We start from the raw sequence: 13,205 nt of genomic DNA on the forward strand, positions 1-13,205 counted from the left end.
TGATGCTGCTCGTAGTGCTCAAGTATCCCTGATATTTGGTCGGCTTCTTACTATCACGGAAAGTCCCTCTGGGTGCAACATGTCTCTTGACATCTTCAAGAGTCCCCCCCCCTAGCCATGACGGCCTCTTCCTAGAAGAGCAAGGCTCTTGCAGAGGGGGATCAATAGGATCTTCCACATCGGGCATTGTCTCATCTTCCTTCTCATCCGGCTTCCTGGTATCAGCTTCTTTATCTTTCCTTAGAATAGGAAGAATGTCAACTTTGCTAAGAGCCATATCTTCGCCAAAGGTGACATCATGACTTATTTCGACTTCCCTTTGACCAGTAACATACATTCTATAGCCCTTAGAATTTTTGCTATAGCCCACAAAGATTCCCTTCTTTCCAGATGCTTTATTTTAAACTCGGGCATCCTTGTCACCATCTGTCTCACATCGAGTAGAGCCTTATAATGAAGGTGGGCAAACCTCTGGTGCCATAGTTCAGACTATAGAGATGTGTCGCAAGACATGACTCCCAACGGACTTCCTCCAACTTGATATAAAGAGTCAACTCGAAACCCAAGAGTGAAAGCATCTTTAAAATTCTTTTTCCACACACGTACCTTGCCATCGATGAAGGCCACCTTGTAGCCTTTGTCTTCCATTGCCGAAATGGACACCAGGTTCTTCTTGAGATCAGGTACATATAAGACTTCTTGCAAATGAATTGTGTTACCCTGATTTAATTGAAGAGTAACATTCCCTACACCCTTTATGGGATAGGTGGAATTGTCTCCAAGAATAATCTCCAAGTTTGTCTCCTTCTCTATCAGATTAGAGAGAGCTTCCTTGTAAATAGTGAAGTGCCTTGAGGCACCACTATCAATAAGCCAATTTCCCAACGAGTCCGAAGGAGAGGTAGTGGAGAGGGTCGATATCAGATAATACTCATCTTGCTTATTGTTAAAAACATTTGATTCATACATGGAGTTCCTTGCTTTCTTGGAGGGTTGACCACTTCCTTGATTTCCCGCATTCCTCTTTCCTTTGCCATTGAACCTGACATCCCTTTGATTGTGGTTGGTGTTGCCTCAAGAGTGATTTTGATCATCGTCATGTGATGTGTCCTTTCTATTTGGACACTCCCTCGCATAGTGGCCAAATTTATTGCAAACGAAGCATCTTCCTTTCCACCCTTCAATCCGGTCTTTCCTTTGAAGTGACCTTTAGACCCCGAGTTATTTCTCCTTTTGGCATGAGAGGAGAAAGAAGTGGGGTTGCCTTTATTTTAAGGCATTTCTTGCTCCACCATCCTTGTCTCTTCTTGAATGCATCTCAACATCAATTCTTCAAATCTCGGAATTCGATCATTTTTTAGAAGAGTGGTCCTAAATATATACCATTCGGACGGGAGCCCTCCAAAGGTAGTGATAGTTAGTTCCCTGTCAAGAATGACTTCTCCAATTGATAGGAGATCATTCTTAATCTCAGTGATCCTTAAGAAGTAGGATTGAATATGTTCGTCCTTGCCCTTCTTAATATCCTTCAACTTACTTTTGAGGAACAAAACTTGATTTGCATCACTAACTTTAAACAAGCTTACCAGTCTATTGTAGATCTCCTTGGAGGTGTTCAACTCAGAAATGTAGGCCACCTGACGCTTGTCAATTGAGTCTCGGATGATCTTCTTTGCTTTGACTTCACCCTTAGTGTACTTGTTCCTTGTAGCAAACAGTGCATTTGATGGAAGCTCTGTAATTCTGCCCCTCACATGGTCCGACACTTCCTGCTCTTCCAATGTCAGATCAAGGGACATCTTCCATCCGTGATAGTCAGACTTCTCACGGAGCTTGTCTTCAACCGAAAAGTACGATGAGGAACCCATGAAGCCTTTTTTATTTTTCCAACTGTCTTCGGTGATTGCTCTTGCTCTTGTTTGGGCTTTGTCTTTACCTCAGCTTTGATACCATGTTAAATTATGGTATGTTCTATGCTTAAGAGCAATTTACTTCAAATCTTCTTATTAGCCCAATATCAATTTCCAGTATTGTAATAACATCAACATAATAGTAACATGCAGATACAACATAAATGTAAACAACAGAAGACAAGCCAAGACAAGAGACACGAGATGTGGCACCAGCAACGGACAAACCCCAATGCGGGGAAACCCTTTGATCAATTCTCCTATATTCTTCAATAATTCAGCAGAGACAGAGAGATAGTACAATATCACAAATCTGTGATTTTACAACAACAGCAATACAATCCTAATCAGCAAGGTCAAAGCTGGTCAAACAACTCCCAAATGACCTCAGGTCAACCGAGGAGAACTCGACCTCCAACAACAATAGTAAGCAGCCCAAAACAATCCACAAAATATGGTCAAACAACAATCAAAGCAATTGTAGCTCTGCGGTCAGCCCTAACCAGCCAACATTGGTCAAATCCCTGGTCAAACAGGCCAGCGTTTGGCTGCCCATCAATGCGGCTAGCTTAGGAGAGGCTGCCTAACCCAAGAACGTAGTCAAACCTCCTCTTCATTGGTCAACGCATGCATAAAACAATCCTGTTGCTCCACTGTCAGCGCTAGGTCAACGTTGCCCTAAACCAAACCTGCATCCTTCTCCAACGTGTGAGTGCCTTCCTCCTCCTACGCATACCCAAGAGACTAGGGGAGAGAGGAATGAGATGGTGAGATGAGTGTGATAATGCCTCAAAGTCTCCTCTTCTTATATGCCACGTCGAGGATAAGCTGGGGGTGTAAAACACTATTTTTCTTGCTGGCTAACCTTGAAAAATTGTCAAGAAATACAAATAATTCATATCTCCATGAATACATGTCGAATCAGATGATCGTTAGAAACTTAGATCAATCCTACACCTCTCGATGAGAGGAATCCAAGAAAAATATTAGCTGCCATAAATGAGGTGACCCACATGGAGTTTGGCCCTATTTTCCAATTTTAACAATGGGCTCATCAACTACTCTCTGGGTAGGGCTATTTCTCGAGCTCCAATTTGCCAGGCTAGCAACAACTTTAGTCCATCAAAGCGTTGCACTTTGGCACCGTCCTTCACCCAACCTTCAGCTGGTCTCCGTCCTTCAAGACAGCTCGTCTAGGGCTACTTTAGGTAGCCAACACACAGCCCTCCAACCAACTCTATGACACCCAATCTCGCCACTGCAAGTTCTACTCCTAGGATGGACTTTTGACCTCCACGAAAAGTCCTCCAAATGGCACCCACAGGTTGCACTGTAAACTGATCCAACTAGCAATCTTTTTCAACATAAAACCATACTAACGTATACTTATGGGCTGTTGTGTACTGTTGAATGTTTGCACTAATGATTATGGCTGAAACACATCCTGCTACAACACCATTCTCCACATCCAGTCCTCTTCCTTGACTGTGGCTTCCCTTTAGATATCTCAGGCCACTTCCTGTTGTAATTATGGGCTACAAACAACTCTCCAACATGCCTCCACACTTGCCAAAACAAGGGTATGGGCCTGTGGCTAGTTCTTCTCCTCAGAACAGCCTCTCGACCTCCCTGTTTAGGGCACTTAGGGCATGCGGCTTTACCAAAATTAACCTCCAAAATTGCAGCCTATTCAACAGGGGTAAACCCTCCTCAAATCACAACAAAACCACACCATAAATATGCCCAGGCTTGCAGCTTCTTCTCTAGCTAGAAACTCAGACCTATGGGAGAGAGTAAACCCATACAAACACACCCCACACTTGTCTTTGTTCCTCCTGTAATCTGCGACTGCCTCAAAGATAGTTTTCTATGAGAAGATGCACATTTAGATGTCTAAAATGACTCCATATCACCTTCTATATATACCATAAAGAAGGGCTCTCAAAACGTCATGTTTGAAGCAACACGTCCATTGGATTCTTTAAGTCGACCTACTTTGACACCCGATAAAAATTATGTCAGCTTCAAAACTTCATATCTCTTTAATGACAACTCGGATTCGGACGATTTTCAATGCCGTGAATCCATCATGGTTTTTCCCCAAGGCAAGATTGGTGCCAAAACCCCATACTTGGGTTCCAAGCCCACAAGCTGCCCTTGTGGCGCTTTGTCCTCCAAACCCTCAATGCTAGGGCTTGGAGTACCTCCCAAACTACACAAATCAACAATGGGGAGTCCAACAACAACTAGATCTCATGCTCCACTTCCCTCTTGGGTAGTAGCCCTTTAGGCTACTGGAATACTCCCCTCTATGCTTGTAGCAACTCCTCCAATTGTAGTTTATGTTCATTATTACACCCCTCGAGGGCAGACTTTGCTCTTATTGCCTCCTCTATAGATTTATTTTCTCTTAAAGATAGTAAAACATACTTCTTGCTAGCACTGATTTGTTTCTTGGCTTGGTTGGCACTTACTAGCAAAATTTTGGGCTTACAAGATCTGCTAGTCTTCTACATACCTATTGCACCCACTTTTTCAACATTCCAAGGAAGCAAGATCCAAAGTCTTGAAGGAATTTTCTCAAGGTTCAGAATCATCAGCCAATAGTCTGTCATGTTATTGTAAAGCCATTCTGCAAAATTATAATGTAAATGATGCTAGTGCGGCCGTTAATTATGTGACAACCTAGGTAAGCCTATGATTTTGGCGACAAGTTTCATCCTAGGAGGTTTTTCGCCTCACTGATTATCTGTGTTTCTAAACACGAATGATTGACAAATTTTTTCCTTCCAGCCTCACCCCAAAGATAGGGTGGAATTTATCTTAGGTGAGTCCTAGAGTTTTGGTCGAGTTTATTGTAAAAGTGATTTGGGAATAATTTAAGCTAATTGGCTAAATTATTTTATTACAGATCACTTGGTCTACTAAATCACCTTGTGTCGCAAAATTGGGTAAACATTATGAGGGTCTATAGCGAATAGGTATTCCCCTTTGAGGGTTGAATATGTAAAATCTTATGTAAAAAATATTTTAGTACATTGTCCCTCAGACACCATGGCTAATATATTTGAGGATGGGAAAAATAGTTAATCCTCTCATGAGTCAATTAATTAATTTTTCTGGCAAAATATTAAATCTTAAGAGCCCCAAGAGTTAGCTCAATTGGTCAAGTCAGGACCTCACCAGATGGGAGGTCACAGGGTCAATTCCCGAAAGCTCTTGGGGTCAAGGTCTGTGATGGCCAAAAGGTTTGATTCCCTCCGACCAGCCTAGTATTCTGACCGTGGACGTAGCAGCCACCCAGTGACCAAGGGCGATCGTGAACCACACAGAAAATAAATAAATAAATATTAAATCTTAAGCCAAAAATTAATTAATTTAGAGTCAAAATTAAAATTTTAGAGAAATTAATTTCTCCAAGAGGAAAAATTCGTGGGTCTAAAAGAAGTTAATTTTTGGACTTTAGAATATTCTATGTGATTTTCTTACTTTGCTAAGGTTATGGTTGAATATCTATCTTTCGAAATACATCTAGCAATTGTCATATTTTATAAAAAATTATTCTCCAAAAAATATTTCAAGCATTGTATACTTGTATATTTCGTAAATAGATTTCGTATAATAAATTTTTTTTTCTAACCCTTGTTTTGCAGCTGGGGTTTTAAATTTTTTGTATATATTAGGTTTTTGGGAACTTGTAATTTTATTTGTGCAGGTGAGTTTCAGGAAGATTTGTTCGATTAGAGCTAGATCTAGGCCCTTGAGGGTGATATCTAGTCTCTAGAATTTTTGCAGGACCAACAACAAAAGAATTTTGCAATAGATTGAAAATCTGAACCAAATTCAAATTTTGGGCAAGGGTTTCAAATTTTTTGAGGCCTCTAGGCCTCAACGTCCTCCTCCACCCTAGCCATTTAGCCCTCCTAGCGTAGCCGCTAGCCTTTCCTCCCCTTTGAATCCCTAGTGTGGCCCTTATAGGGCTACCATTAGCCTTTTCTAGGCCCTTGGGCCTAATTAGGCCTCGACCTGCCTTCTTTGGCCTGGCCGTGAGGCCTAAGGACCTCAACCTCCCCTCTTTCCCCTATTTTCCTTTGCTGCAAGCCTGAAAAGGCCTTCCCTGCCCTCTGTCCAGCTCTGTTGGCCCTCTCTTCTCCCACCTTCTCCTTCGCTGGCCTTCCCTTCCTCTCGATTGCCCCTCTTCTCTCTATCGTGAACTCTCCAAGGCGTTTTGACCTTTGTCATAGGCTTCTTTGAAGCCTTTCCCTTAACCGCAACCCTTCTAGGGCTTACGATAGCCCCTTGTGGGGTCTCCTCCCTTGGCACAAGCCCTAGTTGGCCTTTTTCTTCCTTGTTGTAAGGCCTTCTTGGCCTCTAGGCCTTAGCTACAGGCCTTTAAGGCCTTGTGCCCTTTCTTGAACCTCATTTGACCTCATCTCATATTTATGGGTTATTGTGATTTTGGGATTGAATATTGGTGTGTTTTGCAGAGGTACTTGGCCACAAATTTTGGTGTTTGTATGTCTTCCAGTCATTGACAAAATTTGGGCAAGTTTGGCAAGCTTCTTCTAGGCCTAGGGCCATTGGTTTGCTATCTCTAAACCCTCTACTATCTTTGTTTTGCTACAACAATCCTATCTCTTTCTAACAGTGGTAAAAATTTAAATTTGGATGCCCTAAACACACATATAAGTTGCCTAAACACACTAAGGAATTAATTGCATCCATCATTGAGTTTGTTCTATGTCTTATTGTTGACTGTGATAAGTGTAATCAGATCTCATATATGATATAACAGAGATAATCACATCATAAGAGGGCTAAAGTATCTAAGATTTCATATTGGCATGTTTGGTTAGGCATTTGGAAATTGTTTGACACATATGGCACAAGTTAAGCACATTGGTAGCTCACTACTCTCATAATTTATCACTGTTGTCATAAAAGTTAATTAATGCTCATTGGGACACAAGTAACATAAGTGATTCCTTTTCTCATTCCCTATAGATAATAATTCTTGATTCATGGTTTTATGTGCTATTGTGAAGAAGCTAATTAGCATTAGTAATTGCCTTTGGTTTCTAATTGTTCAAGTGCACTAACACATTTGTTGTTGTGAGTTGACTAAGTTTTCACAAGATCACATCTAATAGATTCACTCACTAAAGCACTCTTATCTCAAGTTGCATTATGTTGAACAGTTTTAAGTTTCTTTGGGCATTTTGATCTAACTGTCTCTACCAACTAGCATTCAAATAACTTGCTCTCTTAAGTGTTTAAATCATTTGCATTGAGAAATCTAATTGGCATTGTTGCATTGAGCTTCTTAGTAAATCATTAGATAATTGCTCTTTTTTTCCTTTGCCATTACTGGTTTATGGTCATTGTGAATCCTTGAAGAGTATTGGCATAAAATCATTAATAATCTTGTTGCGAAGTCATCATTGGCATTTCGTATTGAATCATTGGCTAATTGTCTTCAGTGCTCTAATTGTCATTGGATTTATTGTTCATATTGTAAGTGGATATCTATTGTGAAATCTATATATTGGTGAATCATTATTAAGAGCATCTTTTGAACAATTGTATCGTGGGCATTTTATCTCTTGTTTGCACTGTTGAACTTGAACACTTGTCTTGTGGTTGAGATCACCTTCTCTAAGCATTATTAAGTACTTAATATCTTAAATTAAAGAAAATCATAACTAAGTACTTAAAGAACATTTAAGTAATCTCACCTTAAGAATCACTCATAATCCTTGCACATCATTCTAAGCTAGTCTTGCACTTAATAACCTACCTCCAAGCATAAGCTTGGTTGATAGACATTGAGGGCCACCTTTTCTCATCTAGCTTGAGGGGCCTAGCACCTCTTTTAGTGGTTAACATAGTGACCTTGCAATCGTCTAAGCCACAGTCTCTACAGTGTCGGAGGCATCAGGTGGTTAGAACACATGGGGGGAGTATCGTTAATCAATATTTTTCTTGCTTCTCGTTGGCTTCTATCCCACAACCTACTCTAGAGACTAGTTCCAAAATAGTTAAGAGGAAGGTTATATTTAGAATAGGCATCTAACTTAAAATCAACCAAGATTCGACATTTCACCTAGCTTGTAGGATTTGCACTTCATCTACGATAGTCAAGGATCCAAGTAGCGATTGTTCATCCGATTACTTGGCATCTAATTAATAATAAGCAAGAAGTTGACTCCATAAGGCACTGGTCACACATTATTATATGATCTAATATTTAAGTCTTGATAAAATTAAACAAGTGGCTAGGCCATTCAATCGTGTCCCCGAACTAGTTGATTGCCAACTTGTCTCTCATTTCTTTCTTCCATAGGGACTACCCCGCATAGCCTGTTGTTGGGAGACAACTTGAATAGAGTGGGCGGGGATCAAAGTGACAACCCTCACCCTGAGTCGTTGTCGCACCATGCCGGTACAATCTGAGCGACAACAATACCAAATGGAATAAAACTGCGACTTAATGAGAATTTTGAAATCCTCCCATTTAGTTATTGAATGATCTCCTTCCAACTTCAGGGTCTTTGTGTGGTTTTCCCACCAGGTCAGGGTATGGCCCTCTAATTTAAGCCAAGAAAACAAAATCTTTTGTTCATCCTCTATATGATGAACACTAAAATAAACTTCTAACTATTGCAATCAATGGTTTGACTTTATAGCATCAAACTTACCTTGGTATGGCTTGGTGTGATATCGACGCTTCCATCTTAAATAGGAATTATGAATGCACTTGAACTGGGTTGGTCCTTTTCGATTTCTTCCTTAGATTCCATCTAGTTCTTCATGATCTACCGATTTCCCCTCTGATCTGACTTTTGCGTTAGAACCACCATCTTCTCCAAATAGCCCGAACTTATTGGTTAGGGTTGCCATGAGGAACTCACATTATGGTTTATCGCTGCAACTTGTGCTTCCATCTGTGCAAACCTCACCTTTGTGGGATCTTGAGGATTATTCATAGATTCATCAACCATGGTTGGGATTTTGTGACTTTCGGTTTAACCGATTTGGATCCCATGCAACTCCTCATAATATACCCTAAGAAACCTACTTTGATACCAATATGATCAGTAAACTCTCATGGATATTCCATTGGATAGTTCATCACAACAGATCTAATAAATTTATACTAAAAATTTGAAATCTATACTATTAGGGTTATTTTCGTTAGAATTTTGGATTTATTAAGTCAGTGTTTTATGCATGTAATATAATAAATGCAAAAAATGGATAACATAAGAAACTACAATCACCCACAACAACCATAATGTTATGTAAAAAAGTTCTCTGCTCCATTGGTATCAGAGCTACAACAATTCAACGATGAATACTACTTGTTGAAAGCCCTCCAAGGTTCAGAGCTTGCTCCAAAAGCTAGGGATGAGAAATAAAGGGAAGACCACGAGGCTGGAGAAGACATCCACCATCCCATTTCCTTGAAGTGAATGAATAACATGAAGAATCTTAGGTCCCCCCTCTCTATGAGGGTTTAGTTTATATATTTTATTTCTATTGTTCTAATAGCATAGGATTTAGTGGCTAGCAGCCAAGCTATATACAGCACTGACATGTCTTGCTTCTATTATATTTAGTGGACAACAACCCAACTATACTTAGTATTATTTTCTTTTGAGTATGGAGCAGTATTATTTTCAACCATATAGGAACTTACCTAAATATGAGTTCTGCTTATCACCCTCAAACAGATGGCCAAACAGAGGTTGTCAATAAATGTTTGGAGGCCTACCTACGTTGCTACGCTACAGAAAAACAAAATAAATGGGCTCAATGGCTACATCTCGCTGAGTGGTGGTATAATTCCACTTATCATACATCAGCAAAAATGACGCCATTTCAAGCTCTATATGGGTATGAACCCCCAAAATGGAAGGATCTAGCTATTGTCCAGACAAATCTACTCGCTATTAAGGATCAACTAGAAGAAACCCAAAAAATCGTCCAAATATTAAAAGAAAACCTGAATAATGCAAGGAATCGTATGAAGCAACAAGCGGACCGTAACAGAACCGAAAGAGAGTTTGAAGTGGGAGAATGGGTATTTGTTAAGCTCCAACCATACAAACAATTATCTTTAAAACAGAAAGGAAAAAACAAATTGGCACCAAAGTTTTATGGACCTTATCATATTAACAAAAAGATTAGCCAAGTTGCGTATGGTTTAAGCCTTCCAGAGACAAGTCGTGTTCACACCGTCTTCCACGTATCTTGCCTTAAAAGGGCACTAGGTAACAATCAAACAGCACAAACAACACTTCCATCCCTTGATAATGAGGGAAGAGTCATTTTAGAACCAGAAGGTATTTTGTCTACTAGAGAAAGAAAGCTTCGATATTGTACTATCAAGGAATATCTGATCAAGTGGAAGGACTTGCCCGAAGAAGAAGCTTCTTGGGAGAATGAAGCATTTTGTCAACAACATCCGTCGTTACGTATGCTTTGAGGACAAAGCATTCTTTCGAGAGGAAGGCAATGTTATGTAAAAATTAGTTAGATTAGGTTATTATTTAATTTTCAGTTAAATTAGATGAAAGGGCACAATCATAAGATCATGCCCTTTCCCCAAAGGGTGTCCATGGCGGTATATAAGCCAGGCACCCGCAATTGTAATATCATCATCTGTAATTTCATCTCTTTAATAAAATATTTATATATATAAAATTCTGCGTATCTTAAAGTTCTCTGCTCCACATAATAACACAAGGTATTACTTGAGAAACCCTTTCACAAGAAAACACAACTGGAAATTCAGGTTGCTTTGCTCTCTCGTTCTTTGAATGGAAATAGATGCAAGTACAAAGAAGTAAGACCTATGGCCTATGGGCTACTACAGTGCACAAACCCTCTCTGTTTGATCTCTCGCTATCCACTCTCGTCTACTCTACTCATCTATGAAACAAAATGCACTCGAATAGAATGAAACCTCCTTTCCTTCTAGTGGCTCGGTTATAGCATAGCCTGATAGCCTACTAGTTGTTAAGTTTGACTTCTTCAACTCTTATATAGAGTTACAATATGGACTCTTCTAGAGTTTTCTTTATCATGATCATGTGGCTAGCCCCTTTTTCATGAATAATGGGGGTTGACGTGGCATCCTCTCAAATCATGGTGGTCAAAATAGGAAGGTCAACTTCCGGGGGTCATAACTTTTACAAACAAACTCTGATTGAGGTGATTCTTGCACTGTTAGAAAGGTATCTGTGTGTACAATAGCGCTAGGGGGTGTGCACCTAGGCAGCAATATTTTACAGCCAAAAAATGCCATTTGATGCCTCAAACTGATTTTGGAAGGATTTCAGACCACAATGGTTGTGTGAACTGATTCCTCCACTTTTTTCACTTTGAAAGCATCAAGATCGATGACAAACAATATAATGATCCAATCCAGATCAGCATCACCAAATCGTATGAACTAAGGACAGATTCTTTGGAGGCATAGACTCAACAACTTATGGATCAAAGCATAACTAACATATGGTTTGGAAATATTTTTGTTCCATTAAAATTTATTTCAGGCATTCATGATGAAATAATTATCTACCCCATACCCTTTTTCATTGCCTTTCTTTGTACTAAAAGCAGTGTCAATATTAGAGCTATTTGACACAAAATAGATATTAGACAAAAACTTTGCTTGAAAATAAACTTGTAATTTGACTACTACAATAAACCTCATACATTCTCCCTCTTCATACCTTCTTCTTTACAATCTGTACCACATCCTCATCATTAAGTATGTGTGCCATGCCACAACGTTGTGGATAGTGCTTTGCACTTGTTCCCCAGACTAGTACATATTTAACATCCTTCATCAATGTTTTGTGTATATGGTTACATAAATCTTCCACTGTACAACCACCTCTGTCCTGATGTTAAGATCAAACACAAACTACACATCAAATGATATAACCTTGTGATCACAGATATTGCTTATTCACAGATCTGCAAAAATGATATCCAAAATATAGTTGAAGAGAATTTGAATACACTTGAACTTACCGTAGACAGGACAAAAGGTTCAGCAAAATCAGGTTGCTGTCCCTGAGGTTTGGTGTAGACTCTTACTAACCCCATTTCATCCCACATTCTTGCAAGTAACCGATCAAGATTGAGCTGCATATAGAGTGACAAAATCACAGGATATAAATCAACAAGATAACAAAAAGACAAGCAGCATCAGAAAAATATGTAGCACATAAAAAATAAAGAATAGCTGTAATTTGACAGACAATAGTGATGATGCATGCCTTCAAATTGCAACTAATGACAATAGAATTTGGCTGCCGGGATAGCCGGTCAACATCATCAATACCAACGACATCAATTTTATTATAAACATAAACACATTTGATATATTTCCGGTTCCCTTCAATGACGTCGATGAGATCATCAACAGTGGCATCTTCCCTGAACAATACCTGCAATCATCCATCACATCCATCATTTTCATTTCTACAGTTACTCTTAACTGCATGCTTTAAGAACATCATACTGCTAGAAACAGAAATCACAAACAACCATTTGTGGATGATTTAGGCCTATCTCAGTTGAATATGCTTGGAATATTATTACTCTGATACCAGGAGTCAAATTTAATCAAGTGACTTTTAGTGTCTAATGATGGTCACATTGTGCTAAGTGACCAACTTCAGAGTGTAAAAGTGTAATTAGAATTAATTGATGCTACTTAGGTCAATTAGGTAGCATAACAACCTAATGTATGACTAAAAACTAATCTACCACATTGTATCGAATGAGACTATTTTTACAAAACATTATATTCTACATCTCTCGTTGCTTGTGTGTTCTTATTTCTCAATGTGATATTAGAGCGATACTTTCTCATAAGTTGTGAAGATTAGGTAAACAATGGAGTCTATGCTTAAAGATAAAGGTCCAAGGATAAAAGTGAATGATGTGAAGAGAAAAATCAACTCTATTATTTATGTTTTTCTGAAGTCTAATGTTTGGAGTTGAAGTGTTATTGAGAGATAGAGGGAGAAGTATGTTTGATGAGTTGATTTTCTAGTGCAATCAAGAGCAGTACAATTTTTCAAATTGATAACTACTTCCGAGGATACAATCAGTCTCCTTATAGCAATCCAATCATTAAGCAGTGATACATGAAAAATTTCAACCATTCACTTTCTTCAATAGAGCAATAGAGATCACAGTAAACAATGAAACAAGAGACAAGAGACACCGGTAATTAGGCTAGCAGCCAGGGCAAAACCCACAAGGGGAAAACCC

At 39.2% G+C, this 13,205-nt stretch overlaps 1 protein-coding gene across 1 annotated transcript in view; it reads right to left on the reverse strand.

Moving 5' to 3' along the window:
* LOC149199199 (developmentally-regulated G protein 2-like) overlaps nucleotides 1–13,205 on the reverse strand; it is a 216,056-nt gene that overhangs the window by 9,141 nt on the left and 193,710 nt on the right. Inside the window, exons 9-11 of the mRNA XM_089402339.1 lie at nucleotides 12,203–12,373; nucleotides 11,955–12,068; nucleotides 11,651–11,821 (exon numbers count right to left, since the gene is read on the reverse strand). Of these exons, the coding sequence (XP_089258465.1) occupies nucleotides 11,651–11,821; nucleotides 11,955–12,068; nucleotides 12,203–12,373 (456 nt within the window). The remainder of the gene's footprint in view (nucleotides 1–11,650; nucleotides 11,822–11,954; nucleotides 12,069–12,202; nucleotides 12,374–13,205) is intronic.

The sequence above is a fragment of the Pinus tabuliformis genome, chromosome 2_1, assembly GCF_031772625.1.
Source record: "Pinus tabuliformis cultivar Carrire ecotype Pingquan chromosome 2_1, CPIR1, whole genome shotgun sequence".
Classification (NCBI taxonomy): Eukaryota; Viridiplantae; Streptophyta; class Pinopsida; order Pinales; family Pinaceae; genus Pinus; species Pinus tabuliformis.